Source organism: Lethenteron reissneri, chromosome 31 (assembly GCF_015708825.2).
Source record: "Lethenteron reissneri isolate LAM-NWPU_2019-01 chromosome 31, ASM1570882v1, whole genome shotgun sequence".
Classification (NCBI taxonomy): Eukaryota; Metazoa; Chordata; class Hyperoartia; order Petromyzontiformes; family Petromyzontidae; genus Lethenteron; species Lethenteron reissneri.
Genome location: NC_083809.1, coordinates 5,648,269 through 5,674,959, shown reverse-complemented (window position 1 = coordinate 5,674,959; position 26,691 = coordinate 5,648,269). Strand labels below are relative to the sequence as shown.

The 26,691-nt window shown below is 51.2% G+C and overlaps 1 protein-coding gene across 2 annotated transcripts in view; it reads left to right on the top strand.

Annotated features, from left to right (window-relative positions):
- Nucleotides 1-26,691, top strand: part of LOC133349706 (cyclic AMP-responsive element-binding protein 5-like) — a 133,330-nt gene that overhangs the window by 97,256 nt on the left and 9,383 nt on the right. For both annotated transcript variants that reach the window (XM_061563384.1, XM_061563383.1), the window contains exon 4: nt 25,253-25,537. In XM_061563384.1, the coding sequence (XP_061419368.1) occupies nt 25,253-25,537 (285 nt within the window). The remainder of the gene's footprint in view (nt 1-25,252; nt 25,538-26,691) is intronic.

The window sequence follows — 26,691 nt, the reverse complement described above, 5'->3', positions numbered from 1 at the left end:
CCTGGCACACCGCAGCCAGTGTGCCTAGTCACTGTGCCATCCACTGCAGTCTTTAAAGCGGCCTGGAAAATATTTCGTGATGTCTGAACCGGTCCTGGTTCCCCCCCCCCCGTTCGCCAACCTGCACTGACCAGCGTGGTGAAGTATGACTAAAACTTGGCATGTTTTTACGAACGCTGGCAACCCTGGCACGCTGGCGTTGTGGTGTAGGAGTGTGTTGGTGACTAGCTCGCTGCGCTACGAACGCGATGACCCGAGTTTTATTCGCGGTTGTGCGCTGTTATCGGTAGCGGCATCTGAACCGTTCCTGAGTGCTGCACAATTGCGCTATCCTGCACTGACCAGCGTGGTGAAGTATGATCAAACAACCCGCTACCGTGGCCGACACGGCCATGGGGAGGTTTTCAACCACCAGTGGATTGATGTAGAGTTATAAAATGTTGTAGTTATTAAATATCCTAAGTGTTATATAAACGTACGTTTTATAGATCGCTATTTCAACCAGATGAGAGCCCATTAAGTCTACAATTCTCCTATAAATACACAGACAAAGATCCCCCATATAGCCTCTGACAGACTGTTTGGGGAAAGTCCGGTTAGCACCTATGAAGGCCGGCACGGCACACAAGGGGCTTGGTGGCCAGCCAAATTTGTCTCCCGAGTGGCGATGTTTACACATCTCGCAACAGGTACTCATTTGAGGCCGAGTCGACCTAGGGGAGGTCCAGGACCGATTCAAATAATTGTCACTGGGTGTTGGCCATGAGCGGGAATCGAACTCGGTTCACTGGGTTTGTAGCACTGTGCGCTAACTGCTAAACGACCACACACACACACACGACACACACACACATGACCACGACCACACACACACATGACCACGACCACACACACACACGCGCGCGCGCACACACATATTGGTGCGTCCCAGATTTAGCAAGTGTAATTTCACAAGTTTCATAAGCAAGATAAATTAAAATTACGGCGGTCTTTTATGTCCCCGGAAAGGAAATGCAACTTTTTTCTGTGTTTTGCGTGTAAAATATCAAAACGGTAAATAGAACATTTAAACGGCACACTTAAACGCATCGACAGCGGCCGTATAAAATTGTTAAGCGCGCGAATAATGAAACATTTAAGATACGTCAACGTAAAAAAAAAATTTCCCCATCGGCCAATGCGTGTCGCGAGAGCGCGCTTTGAACGTTTAAGAGCCCTCCTCGCCGTGTTTACGCGTTCGTAACAGAAGGGGTTGCCGTTGGTTCTGCTGCACGACAAATTAACTCCAGGGTTTCGTACCGAATAAAACCTCTCCAGCTAATTGGACGAACCTGGCCCCGTGTACAATGCACCTCAACGGATTCCATTTACACGTGAAAAAGGGCAAATGCGCCAAGACGCTCCGCACTCTAGCAGCGCATGGCACCAAATTGGTTTATTGTTGAGCATCCGTACGCTAATGTGCGTTCGCAAATTTTCTTTTTTGCTGATGGCAAATAAATAAATCAATTTTTATATATTTGTATTATTTTGCTGCCGTAAATAATCCAAATGATGGTGCCACTTTGTTGAGCTATCATTTGTGGCGAGGCCGCTTCTGAAAAATAAGTGAACACCTCAGTGGGCTTTGCCTGGTAGGATGGGGATGGTTTCGTGTTGTATTTGTGTGTGTTCGGGTGATTTGTTTACTGTGGTAATAGGTTTTTACCCTTTCAACTGGTACAAAAACTGACACCTTTATACAAGGCATCATGTTTGCAATAACCACAACACAAGCAGTCAAAATGCAAACAAAAATAAACAACTCTGGTAATGATAATGATATGCACTGTCCTTGAAGTTGATTGGTCCACACCCGAGACAGCTTTTCTTCGAGCCTAGTCTCCTTGTATAAAGGTGTCAGTTTTAGTACCAGTTGAAAGGGTAAAAACCTATCACTATATTTTGCCACTGGTAAAAGAGGTCTCATAGTGTAAATGATTTGTTTACTTTTCATTGGAACTTTGCACTCCTATCGCGTGTTTGTGCTGTTTGTATTTGTAACGTTTTGACCCCCGTGCCCCGACTGGACACCCGTGAAAGAGCTTTATAGCTCATCGGATTCCTCTAGCAAAAATACATATTCAGATTCTGAAAAATATATACACACCTGATTCACCGGTATAATAGGCGATATGTGACGAGGCCGGATATGTGTACATCTGCAAAAATTGACATGTTAGGCCACCATGCACAAAGCACCGCCCTCAGCTGTGGGCGGACAATCGGTCAGGACGGATATGCGACGGTCTATGCTCGTTGAATGATCATAATGGATGGCGACTGCGTAGGGAGGCCCTTCGTCCAGCAGTGGATCGATGATGACCAGTGGGGATGATGACGACGATTAAAGCGAAAGTTAAAGGCTGTTGCGTCTTTAATTGAATAACCCGCTCGAAACTGATGAGTGATTCTCATCACGTTCCAGCATGCGAGAGGCTGCCCCAGTTGCGGGACAGCTGATGAGCACGCCGTCGGTACAGCCGCGTCCTTTGGTGGGGGGGGGGGGGGGCTCTGATGAAGTACACATCCATGGAGTAAACCGTGGCAACGTGTGTATGTATGTTGCACTTCTTTTGCACCGTACGTAGCCAACCGTGCTAATCGGAGGTGCAGTGTTGAGTATATGTTTAGTGTTGAATCTGTGGGCAGTGTTGAGTCTATGGGTAGTGTTAGTCTACGGGTATTGTTAGTCTATGGGCAGTGTTGAGTCTATGGTCAGTGTTGAGTCTATGGGTAGTGTTGAGTCTATGGGCAGTGTTGAGTCTATGGGCAGTGTTGAGTCTGTGGGCAGTGTTGAGTCTGTGGGCAGTGTTAAGTCTATGGGTAGTGTTGAGTCTATGGGCAGTGTTGAGTCTGTGGGCAGTGTTGAGTCTATGGGCAGTGTTGAGTCAGTGGGCAGTGTTAAGTCTATGGGTAGTGTTGAGTCTATGGGTACTGTTGAGTATATGGGTAGTGATAGTCTATGGGCAGTGTTGAGTCTACGGGTAGTGTTAGTCTATGGGCAATGTTAGTCTATGGGCAGTGTTGAGTCTATGGGTAGTGTTGAGTCTACGGTTAGTGTTAGTCTATGGGCAGTGTTAGTCTATGGGCAGTGTTGAGTCTACGGGTAGTGTTGAGTCTACGGGTAGTGTTAGTCTATGGGCAGTGTTAGTCTATGGGCAGTGTTGAGTCTATGGGCAGTGTTGAGTCTACGGGTAGTGTTGAGTCTACGGGTAGTGTTAGTCTATGGGCAGTGTTAGTCTATGGGCAGTGTTGAGTCTCCGGGTAGTGTTGAGTCTACGGGTAGTGTTAGTCTATGGGCAGTGTTAGTCTATGGGCAGTGTTGAGTCTGTGAGCAGTGTTGAGTCTGTGGGCAGTGTTGAGTCTATGGGTAGTGTCTACAGGTAGTGTTAGTCTATGGGCAGTATGTATGTTGAACCAACCGTGCTAATCGATGGCCACACGTCAAGCCCATGTGAGCACAGTTCCATTTTCTTACTATTTCCAACTGCATTGGCTGAGTCCGTCCGTGAGTCCGTCTGTGAGTCCGTCCGTGAGTCCGTCCGTGTGTCTGTCCATGTGTCTGTCTGTGAGTCCGTCCGTGTGTCTGTCCGTGTGTCTGTCCGTGTGTCTGTCCACCCACTAGGGTGCAGTGGTGGTGAAATGTTATCTCCTTTGCCTGGTCGACAGGAGGTCATAGGTTCAATCCCCACCGAGACTCTTGATGTATATTTGGAGTTTGCATGTCTCTCTCCCCATGATCACGTGGATTTTTCTCCGGATCCTCCAGTTTTCCCCCTCCACATTCAGTATCGACATCACACGTTTAGAGCATTTACTGCTATAAATTTCCACGTTGATAAGCCGCTTCGTTGACCTACCATTCGTGGCCGGGTTGCTTCTGAAAGAGAGCTATGCAGCTCAAGTGGGGCCTTCCCTGCTGAAATACAATTTTTTTCGATTTAAAGCTTTCGTGACTGCAGGGATTCATCTTCTTGGTTCTTTCGGTCAAGTCACGTAGAAGGGAAGTAATAAAATAATAAAAATAAAACATAACAAAATAATTCTCGCAACGTTTCGGCCACAACGCAAGCAGCCGACGGCTTTACCGAAAGAACCAAGAAGATACATTTTTTTGTCTATAATCTTAGTTTAGTGTCAGTCGTGGGCAGCAGGGTCGCGATAGCGGCCGTTAGAACCATCTGACGTGCACGAGGCGACGCGGGTAAGCGGACAGCACTTCTCCTCCTCCATCCGGGAGTCAGACTTTTTTCGAAAATAGAATTGGGCACATTTAAATTCGGGGTCATGCGGCGCTGGCGAGAGGGGAGGGGAGGGGGGGCGAGGGTGACACCCGTCGTTTGTGGACACGGGGAGGAGAGACCCCCCCCCCCGTACCGCGGAGGGGTTGGCAATGTCTTCTTGGTTCTTTCGGTAAAGTCACGTAGAAGGGAAGTAATAAAATAATAAAAATAAAAAGAATAAAATAATTCTCACGACGTTTCGACCACAACGCAAGCAGCCGTCCTCAGGTGAAGACCAGGTCTGTCGGGGAGACAGCGTCTGAATGCCATTCAGACAGACCTGTTCTTCACCTGAGGACGGCTGCTTGCGTTGTGGCCGAAACGTCGTGAGAATTATTTTATTATGTTTTATTTTTATTATTTTATTACTTCCCTTCTACGTGACTTTACCGAAAGAACCAAGAAGATGAATCCCTGCAGTCACGAAAGCTTTAAATCGAAATTTTATTGTTTTATATTTGTATTGTTTTATTGTTTCCCTTCTACGTGACTTTACCGAAAGAACCAAGAAGATGAATCCCTGCAGTCACGAAAGAAGCTTTAAATCGGGTTGGCAACGCTTGAGGGGGGCGCACCGGTCACCCTGCGTCGCGAGCGCGGGTGAATTGTGTGGTGGGGTGAACCCACTCGATTTGAAAAGGTTGCCCTTGTCGTAATTCACTTGTTTTAAGGGAGCCAGCAGACTACTTACTGCCGTGTCTGGGCAATCTCAAGGCGAGCGAGGTCCGTGTGTGTGTGTGTCACTGTGTGTGTGTATATGTGTGGTGGGGAGCGGTAGTGTAGTGGTTAGCGCGCTGCGCTATGAACCTGGCGACTCGGGTTCGATTCCCGCTCACGGCTAACACCAGTGACGATTATCTGAACCGGTCCTGGGCCTCCCCTAGGTCGACTCAGCCTTAAAATGAGTACCTGGTGCGGTGTGTAAACATCGCCACTGGGGAGACAAAGGCGGTCGGGCGTGGTGCTGGCCACCCACCCCCTCGTGTACCGTTCCGGCCTTCATAGGTGCTCGCTAACAGCACTTGCCCCTACAGTCTGTTAAGGCTATACGGGGGATCTTTGTTTGCTTTGTGTATATGTGTGGGGAGCGGTAGTGTAGCGGTTAGCGCGCTGCGCTATGAACCTGGCGACCCGAGTTCGATTCCCGCTCACGGCCAACACCAGTGACGATTATCTGAACCGGTCCTGGGCCTCCCCTAGGTCGACTCAGCCTAAAATTAGTACCCGGTGCGGTGTGTAAACATCGCCACTGGGGAGACAAAGGCGGTCGGGCGTGGTGCTGGCCACCCACCCCCTCGCGTACCGTTCTGGCCTTCATAGGCGCTCGCTAACAGCACTTGCCCCTACAGCCTGTTAAGGCTATACGGGGGATATTTGTATATGTGTGCGCGGGTGTACGTGAGTCTATCATTGGGAGCGGTAGTGTAACGGTTTAGCGCGCTGCGCTACGAACCCGGTGACTCGAGTTCGATTCCCTCTCACAGCCAACACCGGTGTGACGATGATCTGAACCGGTCCTGGGTCTCCCCTAGGTCGACTTGGCCTCAATTTAGTATTTGGAGCGATGCGCAAACATCGCCCACTCGGGAGACAAAGGCGGCCAGGCGTGGTGTTGGCCATCCCATTCCCTCGTGTGCCCCAGTACCGGCCTTCGTTTGTGCTACTCGCTCGCAGCACTTGCCCCGAAAGTATGTTAAAGCCTCTGCGGGGGATCTTTGTCACAGCGCAGGACTGTGAGTGATGGTGACAGCTTGGCGGAGGCGTTCATCCAGCAGTGGCTGATTATTTTTATTTCTACAAAAAACCTCTAAACCAATAGCGACTACACCGATACTGGTCGCTGGGTTCACAGCGCATCGCGCTAACCACGGTGCCACCACACAACTTTTTGTTTAACCATGATCACCGTGGATAGGCACAGAGGGTTCGGAGCAGCGGTGCGACCAAACGGCCAGCAACAAACGGCACTTTCAAAGTTGCAATCGATAAGAGTGCAGCACGTTTGCTTGAATCTAGCAAGATTGTCAGTTGGTGAAAGAGACGCAGGGAAGGAATTCCAGAGTGGAGCAGTGCAAGGGGAAGAAGCGGAAAGAGAAGTGAGGTGAGTGGGTGGGTGAGGGAGTGGGTGAATGAGCGATTGATCAAGTGGCTGACTCCGTGAGTGAGTGGGTGCGTGGGTGAATAATTGATTGTGCGAGTAGGTGGGTGGGTGATTGAGTGACTGCGTGGGTGAGTTGGTGAGTGGGTGACTGTGTAAATAAGTGAGTGGGGGTGACTCTGTGATTGAGTGAGTTAGTGATTGCGTGATTGAGTGACTGCGTGAGTGAGTGGGTGGCTGGGTTATTGAGTGATTGAGTGAGTGACTCTGTGTGTGACTGTGTGAATGCCTGGGTGGCTGAGTGAATGAGTGACTGCGTGATTGAGTGTATGATTAAGTGATTGAGTGAGTGACTGGGTGGATGAGTTAGTGACTGTTGAGTGATTGAGTGAGTGAGTGACTGGGTGAGTGACTGGGTGAGTGACTGCGTGAGTGAGTGGGTGACTGCGTGAGTGACTGCGTGAGTGACTGTGTGAGTGACTGGGTGAGTGACTGGGTGGCTGAGTGAATGAGTGACTGCGTGATTGAGTGTGTGAGTGATTGATTGCGTGAGTGACTGGGTGAGTGACTGCGTGAGTGAGTGGGTGGCTGAGTGAATGAGTGACTGCGTGAGTGAGTGGGTGGCTGATTGAGTGAGTGTGTGAGTGACTAGCTGAGTGACTGCATGGCTGAGTGAGTGTCTTGTTGTGACCCCGCAGTGTGGTGGTTGAGCACAGCGTGGATGAGACGAAACCGCAGTCGGTCACACCGGAGCTCTCAACATGGCCTGACGAGGAATCTAATGGGGCGACTCCACCACCGCTCTTCTTTAACTTCCCAAATCATCATCCTCTCGACACTGCTCGTGTTGCAGCTCCACAAAGCATTCTCGCTGCCACACTCCGTGTACCACAGCAACAATGTGAGCAATGTTGAGAAGATGTTGATGTGGATTTGGGAAGTTAAAGAAGAGCGTTGGCACAGTTTCCCCGTTAGATTCCTACTCAGGCCATGTTGAGGGCTCTGGTCTGACCCACGGGCTGCTGTTTCGTCTCGTCCACGCTGTGTTCAAACAACACACGAGGCACTCGCTCAGCCACCCACCCACCCACGCATTCACTCACTCACGCAGTCACTCACTTGTGTAGTCACTCACGCACTCATTCACTCAGCCGCTCACTCACGCAGTCACTCACCAACTAATCCACTCACGGAGTCACTCGCTCAGCCACCCACCCACTCAATCACGCAGTCACTCATGCACTGAGCCACGCAGTCACTCACTCATGCAGTCACGCACTCATTCACTCGGCCACCCACTTACACAGTCCCCACTCACTCACCAACCCACTCACTAACGCAGTCGCTCATCCAAGCATTCACTTACTCACACAGTTACTCACTTATGTAGTCACTCACGCACTCATTCACTCAGCCGCTCACTCACGCAAGTCACTCACCAATTCACCCACGCACGCACGCAGTCACTCGCGCAGTCACTCACTTATGCAGTCACCCACGCACTCATTCACTCAGCCGCTCACTCACGCAGTCACTCACCAACTCACCCACTCACGCAGTCACTCACCAACTCGCCCACGCAGTCACTCACTCATGCAGTCACCCACGCACTCATTCACTCAGCCGCTCACTCACGCAGTCACTCACCAACTCACCCACCAACTCACCCACGCACGCAGTCACTCAGTCACTCACTCACGCAGCCGTCCACTCAATCACGCAGTCGCCCACTCGCCCACCCACCCGCTCACGCTCCGAGTGCTGCAACAACAACAACGACAACGCCGGTGTGTTGAGTGCGCGGTCGCTGCCCTGCCAAAGTGGTACCACGTGTTGCCGAGCCCTTTGGGGGGGTTGGGGGGGCTCGGCACGACGAGGGGCCGTTGGCTGTGCGCCGAGCTGGCCACACCGGCGAGATAACCCGTAAAGGGAAATGTCAAATTGTAAATGTTGTGGTTTGGCTCTCCAACACCACATCCCGGTGCGCTGTACTAGTGACGAATTGGCCACGTTCTGTTTACGTGACGACCCTTACTAGTTGGCTGTGTCGGGTGGTGACGGGTTTAACGACACGTTTATATATTTACGCGATCTAACCCCAAAAAAAAACCCGTATTATGGATGATATTGGTCTTGAAGTCCTACTACGTGTTAAACTCTGATAAGCCGCTTGGTTTGCGGATGGGATGGATTATTATGGCTCGGAGAAGCTACGAGTTGGCGGTGTTTCTCCAGCGTTCTTAACATCCTCGATGTTACGACCGCCAGAGTAAGACTAAGCAAAGCCAAGGGGGGGGGGGGGGGGGGTCGGTTTGGCGTGTATTTGTGTGTGTGTGATTGGCAGCTCGCTAACAGCACATGCCCCATCAGTCTGTTAAAGACTATTGGGGGGTGGGAGGGGGTCTTTGTATTTGGGAGCTGTAGTGTGTTTGGGGATTAGTGCGCCACGCTACGAACTCGGCGACCCGAGTTCGATTTCCGCTCACGGCACAAAACTTGCGACGTTTATCTGCACCGGTCCTGGGCCTAACGTAGGTCGACTCGGCCTCGAGTGAGTACCTGGGGTGGAGTGTCCAAAAACATCGCCACTTGGGAGACAAAGGCGCGCGGGCGGGCGGGCGGGCGTCTGGACACCCACCCCCTAGTGTGCCGGTGGCTATCTTAATCAGTGCTACTCCCTAAGAGCACTTGCCCTAACAGTCTGTTGAAGGCTATACGGGGGATCTTTGTCTCTTGACCCATCTCCCTCTGCTGGCGTTGAGCTGTAAGTGCGAAGAAAAGGACGTGGAAGGCCAACCTGCTCGGAGTTTCTGCCCGCTGAGTAGTCCTTTGAAAAAAAATACCTCCTTAGCTCGACGGGCTTTTGTTGTTGTTGTTGCCAGGTAAGGCTCCGCTGAGCTATGTAGCTATTATTCAGAAGCGACCTGACCACGAACGATAGCCCAACTAAAGAGGAAAACCGGACGGGGAGGACCCGGAGAAAAATCCACGCGACCACGGGGAGAGAGACACGCAAAACTCCAAATACACAGCAGGCGTCAGGGTTGGAATTGTACCCCGACCCCCTGTATACCGGCCGAGGTAGACACCCAGGAAGTAAACTTCTGCTTTTGATAACTTATCATTTTCGAAGCCCCCAGTCGCTTCTTTGTGACCCAATGCGCGGTCCACCCCCTTCCAAATGTCTGCCAATTGTTCTTCCATCCGAATCTCAAAAGTGGCGACGCACTGCACGTGCCTGATGGTTGCGGGGGAAAAAAAAAAAAACCTTCCGAGTGACCATCGAGAGAATCCCGATTTGATTGGATGCGCAGGGAGCTTGATGTTGGGGGTGCGTCTTACTTTCCGGAGCGTCTGACAATTACCCATTCAGTCTGCTACACAGGGGCTGGTTTCTTCATTAGGGCGATTGGGCGACGCACCACCAATGTCATTGCACCACAGAGTTACGCGAGCCGTTACTGTGCCTCTGGATATAGTCCAATCAGCGTCATGTCACGTTCTGTGGAGTACCGCCTCTTTTTGGGCGATTTCACTCTGGCTGAGAATCGCCCAGAGTGTTCCCATAGACTTACATTCAAAGATGTTTTTTTTCGAACGGCGGGCGCTGCAATGCATTCTCTATGGCTTCCGGGAGGGCTCGCACTAACGTGCTTACGTCATCATACGTAAGCACGTTTCAGTCAACAATATTATTTGTCGCCACCTAGTGGAATCTTTAATAAAAGAAACATGAGTGGATTGTATTAATAGTGAGTATAGAAACAAACAAGATGTATTGTAAGAGTCACTTTATTTTTCATTAATATTAAAGAAGTGAAGTTGCCTTTACATGCTTAAGCTGTTAATTTATCCATTGCATGGGTGGACCTTATCTTTATCAATCATCCAGACATTTGCCCCCCCTGAGAGATTTTGCAGGAGCCGCCACTGCTGCTACATTCTATCAGAGCAATGAAAGTGGATGAGGAACACGTAGGTAACATTTTAACCACGCCGTTCAATCCGCTGTCTTAATTATCAACCTTTTTGTTTTTACAATGAATACATTCCAATGGTACATTTTTAATGTAATCTTTCCAACGTGTGTGTGTGATTGCGTTTAAGAGTGGGGAGCGGTGGCACAGTGGTTTGCGCACCGCATTACAAACCTGGCGGTCTCGGTTCCGATTCCGAGGGCCAGACTCATAGCAGCAGGGAGTGCTATCCTAGTCAGTTCTGGGCCTCCCCTTGTTCGACTAGGCCGTAAATGAGTAACGGTGCGTGACCATCAGCATCGGGGGAGACAAAGGCGGCCGGGCGTGGGGAGTCGGCCACACCACCTCCGCGTGCGTTGCGCCGGCCTTCATACGTCGCTCGCCAACGAGCGCCTTCCCCGTCGGCCCCGCATGGCCATGTGGGCGATATTGGCCTTCATCACGTCGGTGTACGGGTGCTTCGTTACGTTGTCGTAGCGATCATGTTTCCGGAGTGTGTTCGCTGCTGGACGTCGAGCGATGGGGGGGAAGGGGTTGCCTCGTGGGCAGGTGCCGGATGGATTGTTGTTTCGCAGGAGCGTGAGAGATGGCCTTGGCTCGGGGAGAGGCACTCATCCGGCTGTTGATCGATCATAGCCGACGATCACTCTTGATACCATCAGAGGGAAGGACCATTCATCTGACAGTGGGTTAGATCGTGGCTTATGTTGATTACTTAATAGCATCGACAGGAAGGCCATTCATCCAGGAATGGGTAGGTCGTGGATCATGTCGATTACGTCATACCATCAACGGGAAGGCTTCATCCAGCAGTGGATTGGTCATGGCCGATGTTGATTACTTAATACCAGCAAAGGGAAGGCCATTCAAACCAACAGTGGGTAGTAGATCGTGCCTGGTGTCAATCACTTAATACCATCGACAGGAAGGTCATTCATCCAGCAGCGGATAGAACAGGATTTGGTGACAATCATATCATCACCGTGAATTTTTAGCGGCGAGCGACACGCCTATTGTTGTTGTTTGTGTTTTGTTGCACACGCACCCAATTAAAAAATACACGAGACGATCGATTGCGTGAATGGCGCCAGGCTGATCCACTGATAGATGACTCGTGGCCGTGGCAAACGAAGAGATGGAGGGGTAGTAAATGCCATTTGCTCTGTCAAAAATGCCACGGGGGGGGGGGGGGTCTTTATTTAGTGGGTGCTGAGCGGGCAAGACCTGGTTTAGTGCCTCGTGTAAGGAAGAGACGGGCGCAGGGGGTGGGGCTTAAGCTATAGGCCACGGCCACTTAGCGAAATAATCCCTGTCCCATCGTTGCACCGATCCCATCGCATGCCCCATGGCGTGCTCGCCAAATCTCTGGAACACGGGGGGGGTTACGGTGTCTGTAGAAGCCGTAGATTTACATAGGGGCCGTAAACTACCGTGGATAAACGCAGACTTAAAATAAAGACTACTGGAATTACACACAGAGGAGACATCGTGGACTCGCTCGGAGACCCGCAGACTTACATGAAAATCCATGGATTCCGCACAGACCAACAGACTCGCATGGAGACCCATAACGTAGGAATCCATCGACTTGCATGCAGAGCTGTGTACTCCCAGCGGCCCATGGACTCACACAGACCAATAACCTCACGTAAAAGCTGCATAAACTAGCGCAGAAAGCCATCGATATTCACAGGACCCATAGAATAACACAGACCAATAGGCTTACGTGAATACACACGGATGCATAGAGAGATACACTAACATATAGACCCATAGCATAACAGACGGGTTAGAGAGTTGGGGTTTTACAGTGTTTAACCATAGACCAGAATTCACAAAGCACAACTTTGGTTTTTACTTTATTTCGAACGGTGCGGTGTCTCTGCCAACCCTAATGTAGGGCTGGCACGACTTGCTTGTAGGCACGGATGCTTCGGAACAATTTTTAAGTTTTGGGGGTTTGGGGCCAAGTTGCCACGGGAGGGAAGGGTTTGGGGGGAGCGGCGGGGGGGGGGGGGTCCGTGTCAAATATTATGGGTGTAACGATACATCCTTCGCCGTCATCATCATCAGTCATGGTCAATCCACTGCTGGATGAAGGCCTCCCCCAAGCCCGCTGACACAATAATAATAATGATCCATCCGGCACCTGCCCACGAGCCGATTCCGTCGCTCCATCTCGTTGGTGGGACGTCACCTCGGGAAGCGCTCCGTGTCCTTGGCCGCCACTCCCGCCGTTAGACCTGACCGTCCGCGAATCGTCCCATGGAGCCACGGATAGAAGGGACGGATTCGATGGTCGTTCGGGCGGGGAGACTGGTTTCTGCTTTCGGAGTGTTTTAATATTTTGGGCAATCGTTTCCCCTGGTAAGTCCACCCCCCCCACCACTTTTCTCGACGGCAAGTCCCCCCCGACAAAAGCAACAACACTTTATAGTCAAGAATTCAATCTTGATTTGAAGCTTTCGTTTCGTGACTGCAGGAATCTATACTCTCTCTGGTTCTTTCGGTAAAGTCACAGTTTCAGTCGCAACACAAGCGTCCGTCATCTGATGACGGAAATGCTTGTGTTGCGACCGAAAACGTCGTTCTATTATTATTTGTTCTATCTACGTGACTCAACCGAAAGAACCAAAGAGTTTCGTAAACAATTCCTTCCAGTTGGTTCTCAACCTTCACGGGAATTATTGTGACACCGTGTCACACACGGACAGGTGGCCACGAAGACGGCCAGACAGGAGTGGGGTGTGGGGGGTTGGGGGGGGAGGTGGGGGGGGGGAGGTGGGGGGGGGGGCCTTCATTCAGCAGGGGATAGATCATGACTTCCGTGGATAGATCACGATGGCGCGGTGACGGCGATGACAGCACTGGATGCCAATCGTGCATCCCGCCCCGTGCCTCTTGTGTTCCTTGGACGCGGCGCTGGCCGTGTGCGTTGTTGTGTGAGCTGTGCGGAGTGTTACATTGCGTCTCGTATCGCTGCAGATGCCACAAAGACTCTTAATAAGCCAGGGGATTTGTCACGCTCGGCGGGGGGGGGGCGATGAAAATATTATGATTCGTTGCCCGAGAAACGCAATGAATAGCTCATTTGTTTATCACTTCAAGTGCGAGTGGATTCTTTTCGCGATGTGCAATTCCTACCGGTAACGTTTTGGGGATTGTGTGTGTGTGGCGTGCTGATCTACTGCTGGATGAGGGCCTCCTCCCCCACGCCGTGTCAGTGCGTGGAGGTTGTATGTTTGACCATACCTGACCGCGCTGGTTCAGTTTTCGTAGTGCGCGTGTCCAACCGATCGACGCATTTCGTAAAAATGAGCCACAACTTGAATACAACGTTTTTTTTTACTGCGGTGAGAAATTTCAGAGTAAACTTAAACGCAACTTTTTATTTTTTTATTTTACCAGTTAAGGCTATATAGCTATTCTTTAGAAGCGGCCTGGCCACAATTGATAGGTCAACGAAGTGGCTTATCATCGTGTGGAAATGTAGAGGAGCCAAATACTCTAAATGCGTGTTGATTCTAAGTGTGGAGGGAAAATCCGGAGGACCCGGGAGAAAATTTCACGAGAGAGAACACACAAACTCCAAATGTACAGCAGGCGTCGGCGTTGGGATTGAACCCACGACCTCCTGTATACCAGGCGAGGCAGTTAACATCTCGCCACCGCGGCGCCCCAGGATGCAGTCTCATTTGTAAGAGTTGGACCTGAGTCACCAAACACGGACAATGCAAATTAAGTAAAATATCTTCGAAATGATACCTATACGATGTGTACACGTGCAGTCCCTATGTCGATCCACTGCTGAATGAGGTGCCTCCTCCCCACCACATGTCACGGTAGTAGAGCGGTCACTTGGCAATACTCCACCGCACCAGTCAGTGCGGGTGGTTAAAAGTGGGAAACAGACACGGGAGCATAGAAGTACACTGCCCGTCAGCTGCCGAAAACAAGCTGCCCTACATGGCGGTCACCCATACTAGCACTGTGTGGTCGTGGGGGTGGTTTGACCATACTTCGCCACATGGGCCCGTGCGGGGTTGGTGAAGGGGGTGGGTGGTGCCAGGACCCGGCTCCAAGTATCACTCGCCACCGATGATCGCCGTGGCTGGGAATCGAACCGCCGGAGGGCTCTGGGTTCATAGCGTGGCGTGCTAACCATTGCGCCACCGCTCCCCACTCCTAAGCCTCAATCATTGCCGAATTATTGAAGAAAGGTGCAGAGCATTGCGAGTAAAATGGCACGGATTTAAATTTTATTTTCGTTGGATTTCAGGGTAAGACGGCGATGAAAATTGCACGGAGTGTGCAACACTTCAATAACGTTGGTCTATTGCCACAGAGCACTCCGAGTAAAAATGTAAATCCGTTAATATCTGGCAGAGAAATCCCCGCTCCAACAAAACCCACCGCCAGCCCCGCCAAGTTACAGCGGTCGGCTGCAACAGTTGCGTTTAGTCATAATACGCGATGTGCGTTTTTGCACACTTGTACACGCGCAAACGATCTCTTTCTTTCTACATCCACTGCTGGATGAGTGGCCTCCCCCATGGCATGGCTGGTGGGTAGGGGTTATTTAACCATACTTCGCCACGCTGGTCGGTGCCAGGCTGTGATGCGCTATTCGACGACAGTATTCGCCCCGGGAGGGTTTCCATGGTGCTTTTCCGCACGGACGCAGAATGCGACCCCGTTATGACGCATAACGTGATTCCAATTTTCATTGTTTGCATTTGTTTATTCGTGCCGTCCATGGATATACAGAAATTCCTCAATTCTCGCCGCACTTTTCACAAACGCATCTACAACCGCATTAAACGACGGACTCGCAGAAAGCAAGTATGTGGCAAGTACGAATCGCAGTTATTAGAAGACTAATATAAATTGAGCGTAGGTATGGGATAGATGAGCAATGGATGGATAGACAAATCGACAGGTGAATGGACAGATAGATGGTGCAGACACTCAAACGGTAAGGTAGATGTCTAGACATATATATAGACAGATGATTATGGCTATACAATTGGATATATGGACAAATGTGTAGATTCGACAGACAGATGAATGGATAGAAAAGTGGGTAGATGGACCAAGAGCTGGACATGCAAATGGGCTCAGTTAAGGTAGATTCGCATGTTTACGATACGTCCTTTGAATCGCACGCGCAAAGACTCCATCGTATTTACAGCCCACGCAAATTACACGAGTTTTTAAAACTGTGGGCCCTCGGACTAAACCACGAAACGTTTCGCCAAAACGTCGCCGACTTAATCTCTTGCTGCGGTTATCCGTGAGAGAGTTGACTACGATGAGGGCGGGAGTGCCAAGGCCTGCTACCTACGTGATCAAACACGCATGCACACGTTTTGCTATATATAGCGCAAGGTGCACACATCGCATACCCCACAGGATTTCCTCGTTGTTTGCGAGGGTTGCGTTGCGGTGATGCTCGTGAATAGCAAAGTTCGCTGATAATGATATTGGCCTACAAATGGATTGCTTAAATAAGTAAAAAAATACAGTAAAACCTTGGATTGTGAGTAACTTGATCTGCGAGTGTTTTGCAAGACGAGCAATTTTAAAATAAATAAATATTAATTTGATAAACGAGCGAGGTATTGCAATACGAGTAGTACGTGTATACGCTTTGTCTGCCGAGCGTCACGTGATCACAACTGATATGCGAGTGCTTTGATATACGAGTGCTTTGGATTACAAAACACGTTTCCGGAACGAATTATGCTCGCAATCCAAGGTTTTTCTGTACGTGAAAATAATCTCACCATTGGGGCCTCATTGCTTTCTCGCATCATTCTCTCACGCTCACATTCTAACTTTCTCACTCTTTCACTCTCCATGCAATCGAGTCACGTTCCACATGCCATTCGCGGATGGTGGAAAATCGCAGACAGCAGCTTCATGAACAACAATGGCATAGCGTAACGTGAATATGTACACGTGGGGCGTACAAGAGTGCGTTACAAATAGGTTTTTCGTTGTCCTTCCTGCCGACCGCGTTTTTTAAATCCTTTATATTAAGTTCGCTTGCTTGCGTGCTTGCTTGCTTGCTTACGACCGTGCAAATCTTTCGGTCGTTTTTAACCCACTTCCCGTGATCCAATCGAGCTGACATTTTCCACACAGACTCGTTGTGCGAGACAATTAATGTTCGTGAATTTTTTTTCCAAAATTTTACACTGTTTAGGGAAAACTAATTCAATATTTAATTACCAATTGCTTAATACTGGCAGACAATCATCTGACCCATAGGTGACAGCCATCTCAAGCCAGAGGACGAGAGGACTCTAGCCGCCACGCATATAAAGGATTTATAGTGAAAAACTTTGTTTTTACGGGTTATACTTATTTCTTTTTCGGGGCCGGGTGAAGACACTCGCGAAGCTGGAAACTCGCGAACCGAAAAAGGGGGAATGCGCGTTCTTCTCCCTCCGTCTCTGCCGCAGTTGCCAGATGCGTTTTGCTTGGCTTGCGAATGTGCCGAGGATGAAACCGCTCCACCACTCCCAGATGGAGATGCCAAGAGGACGGCGCCATTCAATGGGCAGGGTCCAGAACATTGCTCCCCCCAATCCCCCCCCCCCCCCCCACAGCGCTTGCCTCGGGCTCCCTGGCGGCATATCGCTACACTGTTTATCCTGCCGCAGTGCGTCCCCTTTGCCGGAGGGAAACAAACATAGATTCATCTTCTTGGCTCTTTCGGTAAAGTCACGTAGAAGGAAAATAATAAAATAAAAAACATAATAAATAATTCTCACGACGTTTCGGCCACAACGCAAGCGGCCGTCTTCAGGTGGAGAACAGGTCTGTCGAGAAGGCATTCAGACTCTGCCTTCTCGACAGACCTGTTCTCCACCTGAAGACGGCTGCTTGCGTTGTGGCCGAAACGTCGTGAGAATTATTTTATTATGTTTTATTTTTATTATTTTCCTTCTACGTGACTTTACCGAAAGAACCAAGAAGATGAATCACTGCAGTCACGAAAGCTTTACAATCGAAAAAAATAAATAAATTCGTATTCTGCCATCGCGAACCTCAATTTTTGTCTCCCTCCATCGTCCGTCTCCCGTCTCTTGAAATCCGGTCCGGATTTGAAATTCAATCTGCTTAGTAGATCGCTCCCCGGATGCGCCACGCAGCAGCGGGGAGATGTCATCTCCCTCGCCTGGTACGCAAGATGTCTGTCGGCCGAGTCACCCATGACAGCGCTTCTTAGCTCGACGGGCTTTTTACTCCGGGGGGAGGGGGAAGAAACTTTCGATCCCGAGTCTTCCGATTTGCAGCAGAGTAGGCCAAAAACAACCACTCATCTGGCCCCCTCTAGAACTCTAGAACCTCCCCCCCCCCCCCCCCCCCCCCCCCTCCTCGGGGGAAGGGCCCTTCTGCCGGCGGTGGAATGAGCCACTGCACCTTTGCTGTCGTCAGCGTGTCCCAGCGTTGTCCATCACTGGCGCGTTCTCGCTCGAGCAGTCGCGCCAGCTGGGCGGGTACCCTTCCCCCGAGGCATCCGAGCGGACGGCTCTCGGATGCTCGTGGATGCGTTCGGAGGCGGTGCTTGAGGGCAGGTGTGCTCGTATCCACGTTGAACTTCTCTCACGCCGTACGTAGCCAGCGGCACGAGTCGCGAGTGGGTGGAACACGTTCATGTGGGACAGGTGTGAGACACGGGACGGTTGACGTGACGCAGGCGGGCCGCTGTTGTTCTTCGCGAGAAGAGAGAAAAACTTAGAAAAAAAACGCGCACACTCCATATCGCGATGGCTGTTGTCATCGCGAATGAGCGAGGGTGTTATTGTGACCAGCAGCATGGCGAGTGGGTGAGTGGTTTGGCACACCAGAGTCCTCGACACGGGCGGGCAGAGGAGCGGGCAAGGTTCACGGGAGAGCGGTAGCCACGGTGGTGCAAGCAAGCGCCCAGCGCGCCTTCTCGTTCAGCGGAAGCGAACGCCAATCCCACCCCGCCCCACGTGAATCACCATCCACACAGAGAACCGGCCGCGTGTGTGCGTGTTGAGAAACACGCTAATTTGGGAAATATGCTTAAGCGGAAAATTACATGTACACGTGGATTGTGAGCGCGCGTGTCTTTGCTCGTATGTATATACGGAAAGAGTGAGTGTGGTAGCGGTCAGGACCCTGCCCTATGGACCACGGCGAGCCGAGTTCGATTCCCGCCCGCGACCAACAACAGTGGCGAACGACCGAAGCGGTCGACTCGGCCTTGAATGAGTAACTGCTGCGGTGCGTAATCACGAGCACCACGTGTGGATTGACAAGTGGCCTCGCGACACTCAGAGGGTGGCGCAGTTGTTACGGCGCTCACACACTGCTATGAACCATGCCCACCCGAGTTCGATTCCCCCCCCCCCTCCCCATTCACGGCTAACATCAGTGGCGAGCGATATCTCAACTAGTCCTGGGGCCTGCACATACCCCTACCACCTTCACCGACCAGCGTGGTGAAGTATGGTCAACCAACCTCCAGAACATACGCGGTAGGGAGAGAGAGCTTTCACCTAGTCGTGGATTCAGAATGACCGGGATTTGTCAATTCGACAATTGTATTTATTTAAGGGGCATGGAGTTTCAGGAGGCATTGCAAGGGGCATATGAAATGCCACTTGATGTGCAATTCAAAACGGATCACAATTTGTCCTCGGTCAAGCCAAGAGTTTGCAAATCGCTGCAATTACACAGCACTAAACCCTCAAAATGTGTTTATAATTACGTTCTTTTTTTTGTTGTAATTTGCACATTAGGCGAACGACTGCGGTCTTGGGAAAGTGGCACTTAAAGCTGTAATTGTCTGAATGTACTCACCGCACCGAGCTTGCGAGGTTTACGGTGGTACGGTGGGGGGCGGTAGTCCAGTGGTTGGCACACTGCACCATGAACCTCGTTACCTAAACACGATAAGGGAGTTAAAACTGAACTATTAAACTATTTTATTAGGTAAGGCCCCACCGAGCTATTTTCTTTTTTCAGAAGCGACCGGACCACAAATGATAGCTCAACGAAGTGGCTGACCACGTGGACATTTATAGCAGACAAATACTCTAAACGTGTGATGTTGGTTCGAAATGTGGAGGGGGGAAAACCAGATGACCCGGAGAAAAATCCACGCGATCACAGGGTGGGGAGAGAGACACGCAAACTCCAAATATACAGCAGGCGTCAGGGGTCGGGATCGAACCCACGACCTCCTGTATACCAGGCGAGGTAGTTGACATTGCGCCACCGCGGCTTTCCATTTGCATAGCGCAGTGCGCTGTGAACTACAGTGACACAAGTTCGATTCCAAGTCTCGGGCGAACGGTGGCGCGTGAGATCTCAACCGGGTCCAGGTTCACCCCGCACCGTTCGTAACAGCCCCGCAGTGACCCCGGCGTGGTGAAGTATGGTCAACTTTCCCCCCCCCTCCTTGTTACCGACCAAGCACGGTGGGAGTGGGGGGGAAGACTCCAATCCAGCAGTGGAACGACGACGAGAGGTGACAAATTCCACGTTCGATTGTCGTCAAGCGATTCAAAAGGGTCGCGGGCAAATCGTAGAAACGCCACGCGAGGTGCGCTTTGCCCGTCGTGCGAATCTCGGCTTGGACGGCTTGGCGCGCTCCTGGCGGAGTCCACGCGTTAAATCCCAATTCACTACCGGACGCAAATCACCGAAGGTGGGAACGGGGGAGGGGAGGTGCTTTGGTGTAAATAAACAAATCAACGCGTGCAATGAAAGCCATCTTTTACCCGCGTAAAAATACGATGTATAAAAGGCACCGCGTGACTTGCCGTCGAATTCCGCGCCGTGCATCTCAATTAAAGCCGCAGCGGAGAGCGCGCCTCCTCCATTTCTCGAGCTGTTATTTACCGGCGGTGATGAGGGCGTCGCTTTTAAATACCTTCCTTGCTGGCAGGTGGGTTTTTTGTTGTTGTTTTTGTTGTCGTTATTGTTTGTCGTCGTTACCGCGGCGATAAATCCCGACGTTAAGAGTGCCACGGTAAATCAAGCCCCGCAAGGCTCGCCTCTCCCCGGGGTTAGGGGTGGGTGGGTGGGGGGGACAGGCCGGGAAAGGTGACAAAATAAAGTTACAAATTCACAAATCACAAAAGCGCGCGAGCGGAAACTTTCACCGTCGGCGTGACCACGGGCGCCGTGAAAACGTCACTCACGTGCGCGCGGAGGCGGTTGACCTCCGTCTCACCGTCTACGCTTTGCGGCGGTGGCGGCGGCGGCGCACTCGTTCCTTCCGTGCGGTTCTCATCGTCACCTTCATCATCGTCACCTTCATCATCGTCACCTTCATCATCGTCACCTTCATCATCGTCACCTTCATCATCGTCACCTTCATCATCGTCACCTTCATCATCGTCGTCGTCGTCGACCAGGATTCGTCCACTGTTGGATGAGGGGCCCCCAAGGAAACAGTTGCCCCGTCGCTCACAGCCCTGGAGATGAAACGATCCACTTCCGAGCATCTGGATGTGCAAATGATAGACGAAGCGAGAGAAAAATACAAACGAGTCAGCTTAAAGAGTAAGAATTTTTTTTTGCAATTATTTTCATTCTAACCCTAAAATCCTTAAACTCGCATCAAATCAATGTGTGGGGACGGGCGTTTTTTAAAGCCATCAATAAGGGGGTGGCAAAGTCTTTACGGGAGGGTTGTAGCGGATTATTTACTTAGAGTTTGTAGACAATTTCGCAGGACACGGACAGAAATCACCGGCGGCTTCGCCCACGTTGGCGCCGGAGTCAGGCGGGGGGCGGCAGAGCCGTCGTTCGCGACAAAGTCACCGAGCAGCAGCAACAGCAACAGCCCCAGACATCAATCCCAGAGCGTAAAAAACTCAACTCATTCGTCATTAACATTGATGTCTTAACAGACGGCAAATTTACATTCAGTTCTGTTAACGCTGCATACCTACACCCCCGCCCCCTCTCCTCCGTTATGCCCGTGTCGATCTCCGCCCATGTTTACGGGATTGTACCCGCGTGTTGTTGTTGTTGTTGGGGGCACACGATGTCCGACGTTTTGCAGCTCGCAGTGCATCGTCCCCGTGTCGGATAGCGGCCGCGGAAGACCACGTCACAGAACTACCTCTGAGGTCACTTCCATGAGTCTCTTTATCCGCGCAAATGGGGCACCGCCTGTTAATGCCCTGCTAAGTCTATTCAAGTGCCAATCACACTCAAAACGTTTAATTCCCAGTGGTAATCTATCCAAACTAGTTTTTTTTTAAAACACAACGAACTTTTTTTGCGCGCAATAATTCCTGACCCACGTACTCTAGACCATCACCCATTGCATTCGAGAACCGGGATTTGGATGGCCGAAACCCCGGATTCGAACCCAGGGATCCGAGCAGTGTTGGCTATTGTCAGACCCCAAAGTCATCACCACCAACAAAAATCACAAAGACCCCCCCCCCCCCCCCCACACCGTAGAGCCTTAACAGACTGTGGGGACAAGTGCTGTTAGCGAGTAGTACCTATGAAGGCCGGCACGGCCACACAAGGGCGTGGGTGACCAGCACCACCCCTGGCTGTCTTGGTCTCTCCGGTAGAGATATTTTACACACACACTGCACCGGTCTACTCAATTTGTCATTTGAGGCCGAGTCCACCTGGGGGAGGCCCAGGTACCGGTTCAGATAATGCTCACCTGGTGTTGGTGACATTAAGCGGGAATGGAAACCCGTGTCGCCCACAGACCCCCCCCCCCCCACGCAAGTGACGACGTTTCGTGATCTCATCGCCACCAGTGAGCCCCGCGGCTGCACGACGGCCTGGTGGATACGCCCCCGGTGGTGGGGGGAGGAGTGGGGGGGGGGGTAGGGGGGACTGGGGGGGGATTTATCCGGCCGTGTCCCCTGCGACTCCGACCGGAGTTTCCGACTCGCTGGTGACGGTGCGCGCTAAGCGAGGCGACCACCTGGGCCCCCTGCTAATCCCCCCCCCCCTCCACCCGCGCTGGCCGCCACGACGCAACAGGCGCAGACTTCGGTCGTCGCGAGCCGACAGGCGCTTTTTGACAGCCTGGGCTTTTCGGGACAATGTGTTGTGTGTGTGTTTCGAACTTCTTTCGCGTTGAACGTAGCCAACCGCGCTAATCGGAGGTGTGTGGGGGGGGGGGATGGACAACGGCTGAAACACACAAAGCAGTTGTGAAGAAATGGAGTTTTCAATTGAGATGATTTGAAAGTACTTCCTTGTTTCGGAAGAGCGCTTCAGACAGCCGCAGAGGCGCATCTGAAAGCGCGCAATGCAGTGACCCGTCTTTGTTTGATGGTTATCACCACTCAGCCCGAGACATCTCTCAATGGCACGATGGTAACTACCTCGCATGGTATACAGGAGGTCATGGGTTTGTTACCATCTCTGACCACTTTATTTGGAGTTTGCATGTTCTCTCCGTGGTCGTGTGGATTTTGCTCTGGGTCCTCTGGCTTTTCCCTACACAATGGCTCTCATCTTCACACGGAATATAAACATTATTTTTTCACGTTACAATTTTGAAGGACTGTAATGACAACCGCTTGGTAAATCCACTGCTGGATTAAGCCCCCTCCATGTTGTTGGTCATATTGGTTATTTGATCATACTTCGCCGTGTTGGTTCACTGCAGATTGGCTAAAGAGGGCGGCTCGGCACCGGTTCAGATAATCGCCACCGATAGCAGCCGTGGGCGGGAATCGAACTCGGCTCGCCGGGTTCATTCACGCGGTGTGCCGACCACCGTCATACCCTAGATTTGAAGCTTTCGTGACTGCAAGTATTCATATTCTTCGGTTTTTTTCGGTAAAGTCACGTAGGTAAAAAAATTTTAATTAATAAAAGTAAAATAAAATAAAAATCACGACGTTTCGGAGGCAACACAAGCTTCTGTCTTCAGGCGGAACCGTCACAGCACGATAGCTGTATCAAGTGAGAGAAATTAAAATAAAACAATCCTTGTATATATACTGGTTGAGGGTGGGAGGAGCCAAGGTAGGCCCTGAATATTATTTTTGTGAGGTTCGGTGCGGCTGAAGCACGCTGTTAGGAAAGAGCCTTTGTTGTGTAAACTAGGTGCGGATGAATTTTTAAAGCTTTCTTGATCAAACCCTCATCGCTCCACGTCTCAAGTCATTCACGCCAACACCACTTTCTCCCTCGATAACTATTAACAATCGCGTATTTATGGGGCTCTTCGTACGCTCCATTATCTCCAGACTTGTGCTCCGATGTAACATGTGCAGCTGTCAAGCTTTCTTAGCCGGGCTTGTGTGTGTGTGTGGGGGGGCGGTGATGATGCATCTACCATCAATTCTTTCCACTCCATCGCCCCGCACCCTCCCCTTTTCAGCTGCGCGTGAAGTTTTAAGTCCGTTACGTCTTTAAAAACAATCCCCGCGGTAGTCCCTGCGCTCTTGCTCAACCCTCTGATCTCACCTTCACCTGGAACTCCCACCCCCCCCCCGTCCTCCTGTCACAGTAAAGGGCACAGCCCCCCCCCCCCCTCCTCTTTCAAGCTGTCATCAATTTCCACACGATTGGAGGTCACCCACCCGCCCACCCCTCCGATGCCGCCGCTACTCCTGCTTTCAAAACATTCACCGCAAGATCTTCTCGCTCCACCCCCCTGGTGCTGCATCTCCACTCGTTCCTGTGCGCTGGGGTAAAGTGTGGGTATTCCTACACCCCTCTCTCACCACTGAGATGTCTGTCCCTGGAAGAGCTACCCCCCCCCCCCTATAGTGGAGGTCGACAACCCAAACTAACAAAGGAGACAATTTTTTTTCTTCGAATGTCAGTTAAACCCTCAATTTTTACAGAGCTGTATTTCATGCGCACGACTGTCACACGAAATGGTCTTTAAGAGCCGCGCACCGAGCTGTTGGCTCTGGCTCGGTGACGACCTTGCAGGAGCATCGAAGTGGCCTACATCTTCTTCTTCATGTGGAGGGTGGGGGGGGGGTGAGGCAGGAGGGGGGGGGGTGAGGCAGGAGGGGGGGGGGTGAGGCAAGCGGGGAAGTCTGGGTAACTCTCCACGCGAGAGGAAACGAGGAGAACGCCCCCCCCTCCCCCCCACACACTGATTTGATGAGATTTTCACGATTTTAGGATTGTAATTAAAATTATAATTGCATTTTTTGTACTCGTTTATATTATTTCTTCTCACTTAAATCGGTATCGTCTGGTCATTCAGATGCTAAGGAAGTGGAATATTTTCTATCTCGGGGCTGTGAGGGATGGCAACTGCTTGCTTGGGGGGGCCCTCATCCAGCAGTGGATGAATCATGGTGGATGACTATGACCGTCATCAGGGCCCAGGATCGCAGCCACGACCTCCTTGCACGCACCAGCCGAGGGGGCGATCACACCGCCACCTTGGTGGTGTTGTGGAACATTGAGGCTGAGATACCCTCCCATATGGGGGCCCTCTTAAGCCAGCAGTGGCGTGAGCCCAGCAATTGCAGGGCTGCGCCCTCACCGTTAATCGTCATCACCATCATACATGATCGATCCACTGCTGGATGATGGACTCGCCCCCCCCACCCCCCAAGCTGTCACCATCCACTATGATCACTATCCACGTGCCATCTTTACAGGAACCGATTTTTTTTTTACTTCCTACAATGAAGTACAACATATCTCCACCCTGGCCAATTAACCGCCCACACCCAGCGCGCGATACATGCCCACCCGGGGCCTAATAACCTGTCATTCTTAGCGACGTCCACATGCCAGTGCAGTTCTGTTGCCTTCGGTAATTTAACTGCGTCTCACTTGTGTGCGTTGAACGTCTTTGCGCGCTGCACGTGCTAATGGGAGGCGCGGGATTTGTCTTGCAGAGGCTCAAAGCTTGCTTGAGTCAGCAGCAGCAGCCGCCTCCACACCTGCCCAACGGAACCATGGGGATGATGGCACCGGGCATGGCCGTGTGTGGGCAAACACAGCCCCTACATCACCAGCCCCACGTGGCTCACCCTGCCCAGCAGCACCACCACCACCACCCGCACCACAACCACCACCACCAACCTCCGCACCTCCCGCATCACCAGCAGCACCACCACCACCAGCAGCAGCACCACCACCACAACCCCCACCACCAGCACCACGGGCCCACGATGCAGCAGGTACGAGCTTGCACGCGGAGTCAACCAGCGCTACTGCTTTGCTAATTACGTCCGCATTTTATGCATGTTAAACATATGGTGGGGAGCCGTAGTGTAGGGGTTAGCACGCTGCGCTATGAACCTGGAGACCCGAGTTCGATTTCCCGCTAATGGCTAACACCGGTGACGATTATCCGACCGATCCTGGGATTCCCTATTGTCGACTCAAGTGAACACCTGGTGCGGTGTGTAAAAACATCGCCACTGGGGGAAACAAAAGGTGTTCAAGGCATAGTGTGTTGGCCACCCATCCGATTGTGTACCGTGCCAGCCTTAAAAGGTACCTGCTAACAGCTATTTGGGGCATCTTTGTCTTGAAAATCTTTCACTGTGCGTAACCAACCGTGCTAATAGGTGGTGCTGGGAAAGGACAAATTAAGCAAAAAAGCAGTTCTAAAGAAATTATCTTTCAATCTAGTTTTAAAAGTGCATAGCTCTAGAGGCTTCCGAACGAGTGTTCCAGACGGCGGCAGAAGCGCATCTCAAAGCGTGCGCGATGCGGTGATCGTCTTTGTTCGACGGCCAGCCAAAAGCCGCTGCTGTGAGGATGACCGGGAGTTTTCGTGATGGTTTATGCCTCTTGACGAGATCAGCAAGTTAAGTCTATAACAGACCGGCACCCGCTTCTACAGCGCCCCTTCGTAAAAATAGGACCGTATTTTCCCCCATAGTACAAACATCCACTTGCCGATGCGTTTTCTCTGTGAAGAAAATCAGCAATATTCAAAACGGGGTTCACAACAGGTGAACTTCGACACGAAAAATACCGCTCGAGATAATCGACAGCGCCACGCTACATCGGAAACCAGACTCGATTTGATTAGTGTTGGAAGCAGCGTTGTAAAAAAAAAATCGATCCTCCCGGAAACGTTCCATTGCTCGGCCGCTGCTCTTCCGTTATCACCCTCGACCGTCGATAACAAAAATTAATTATCGTTATAACGATAACAATACTCGATTTAAAGCTTTCGTGACTGCAGGGATTCATCTTCTTGGTTCTTTCGGTAAAGTCACGTAGAAGGGAAATAATAAAATAAAAATAAAACAATAAAATAATTCTCACAACGTTTTGGCCACAACGCAAGCAGCCGTCCTCAGGTGAAGAACAGGTCTGT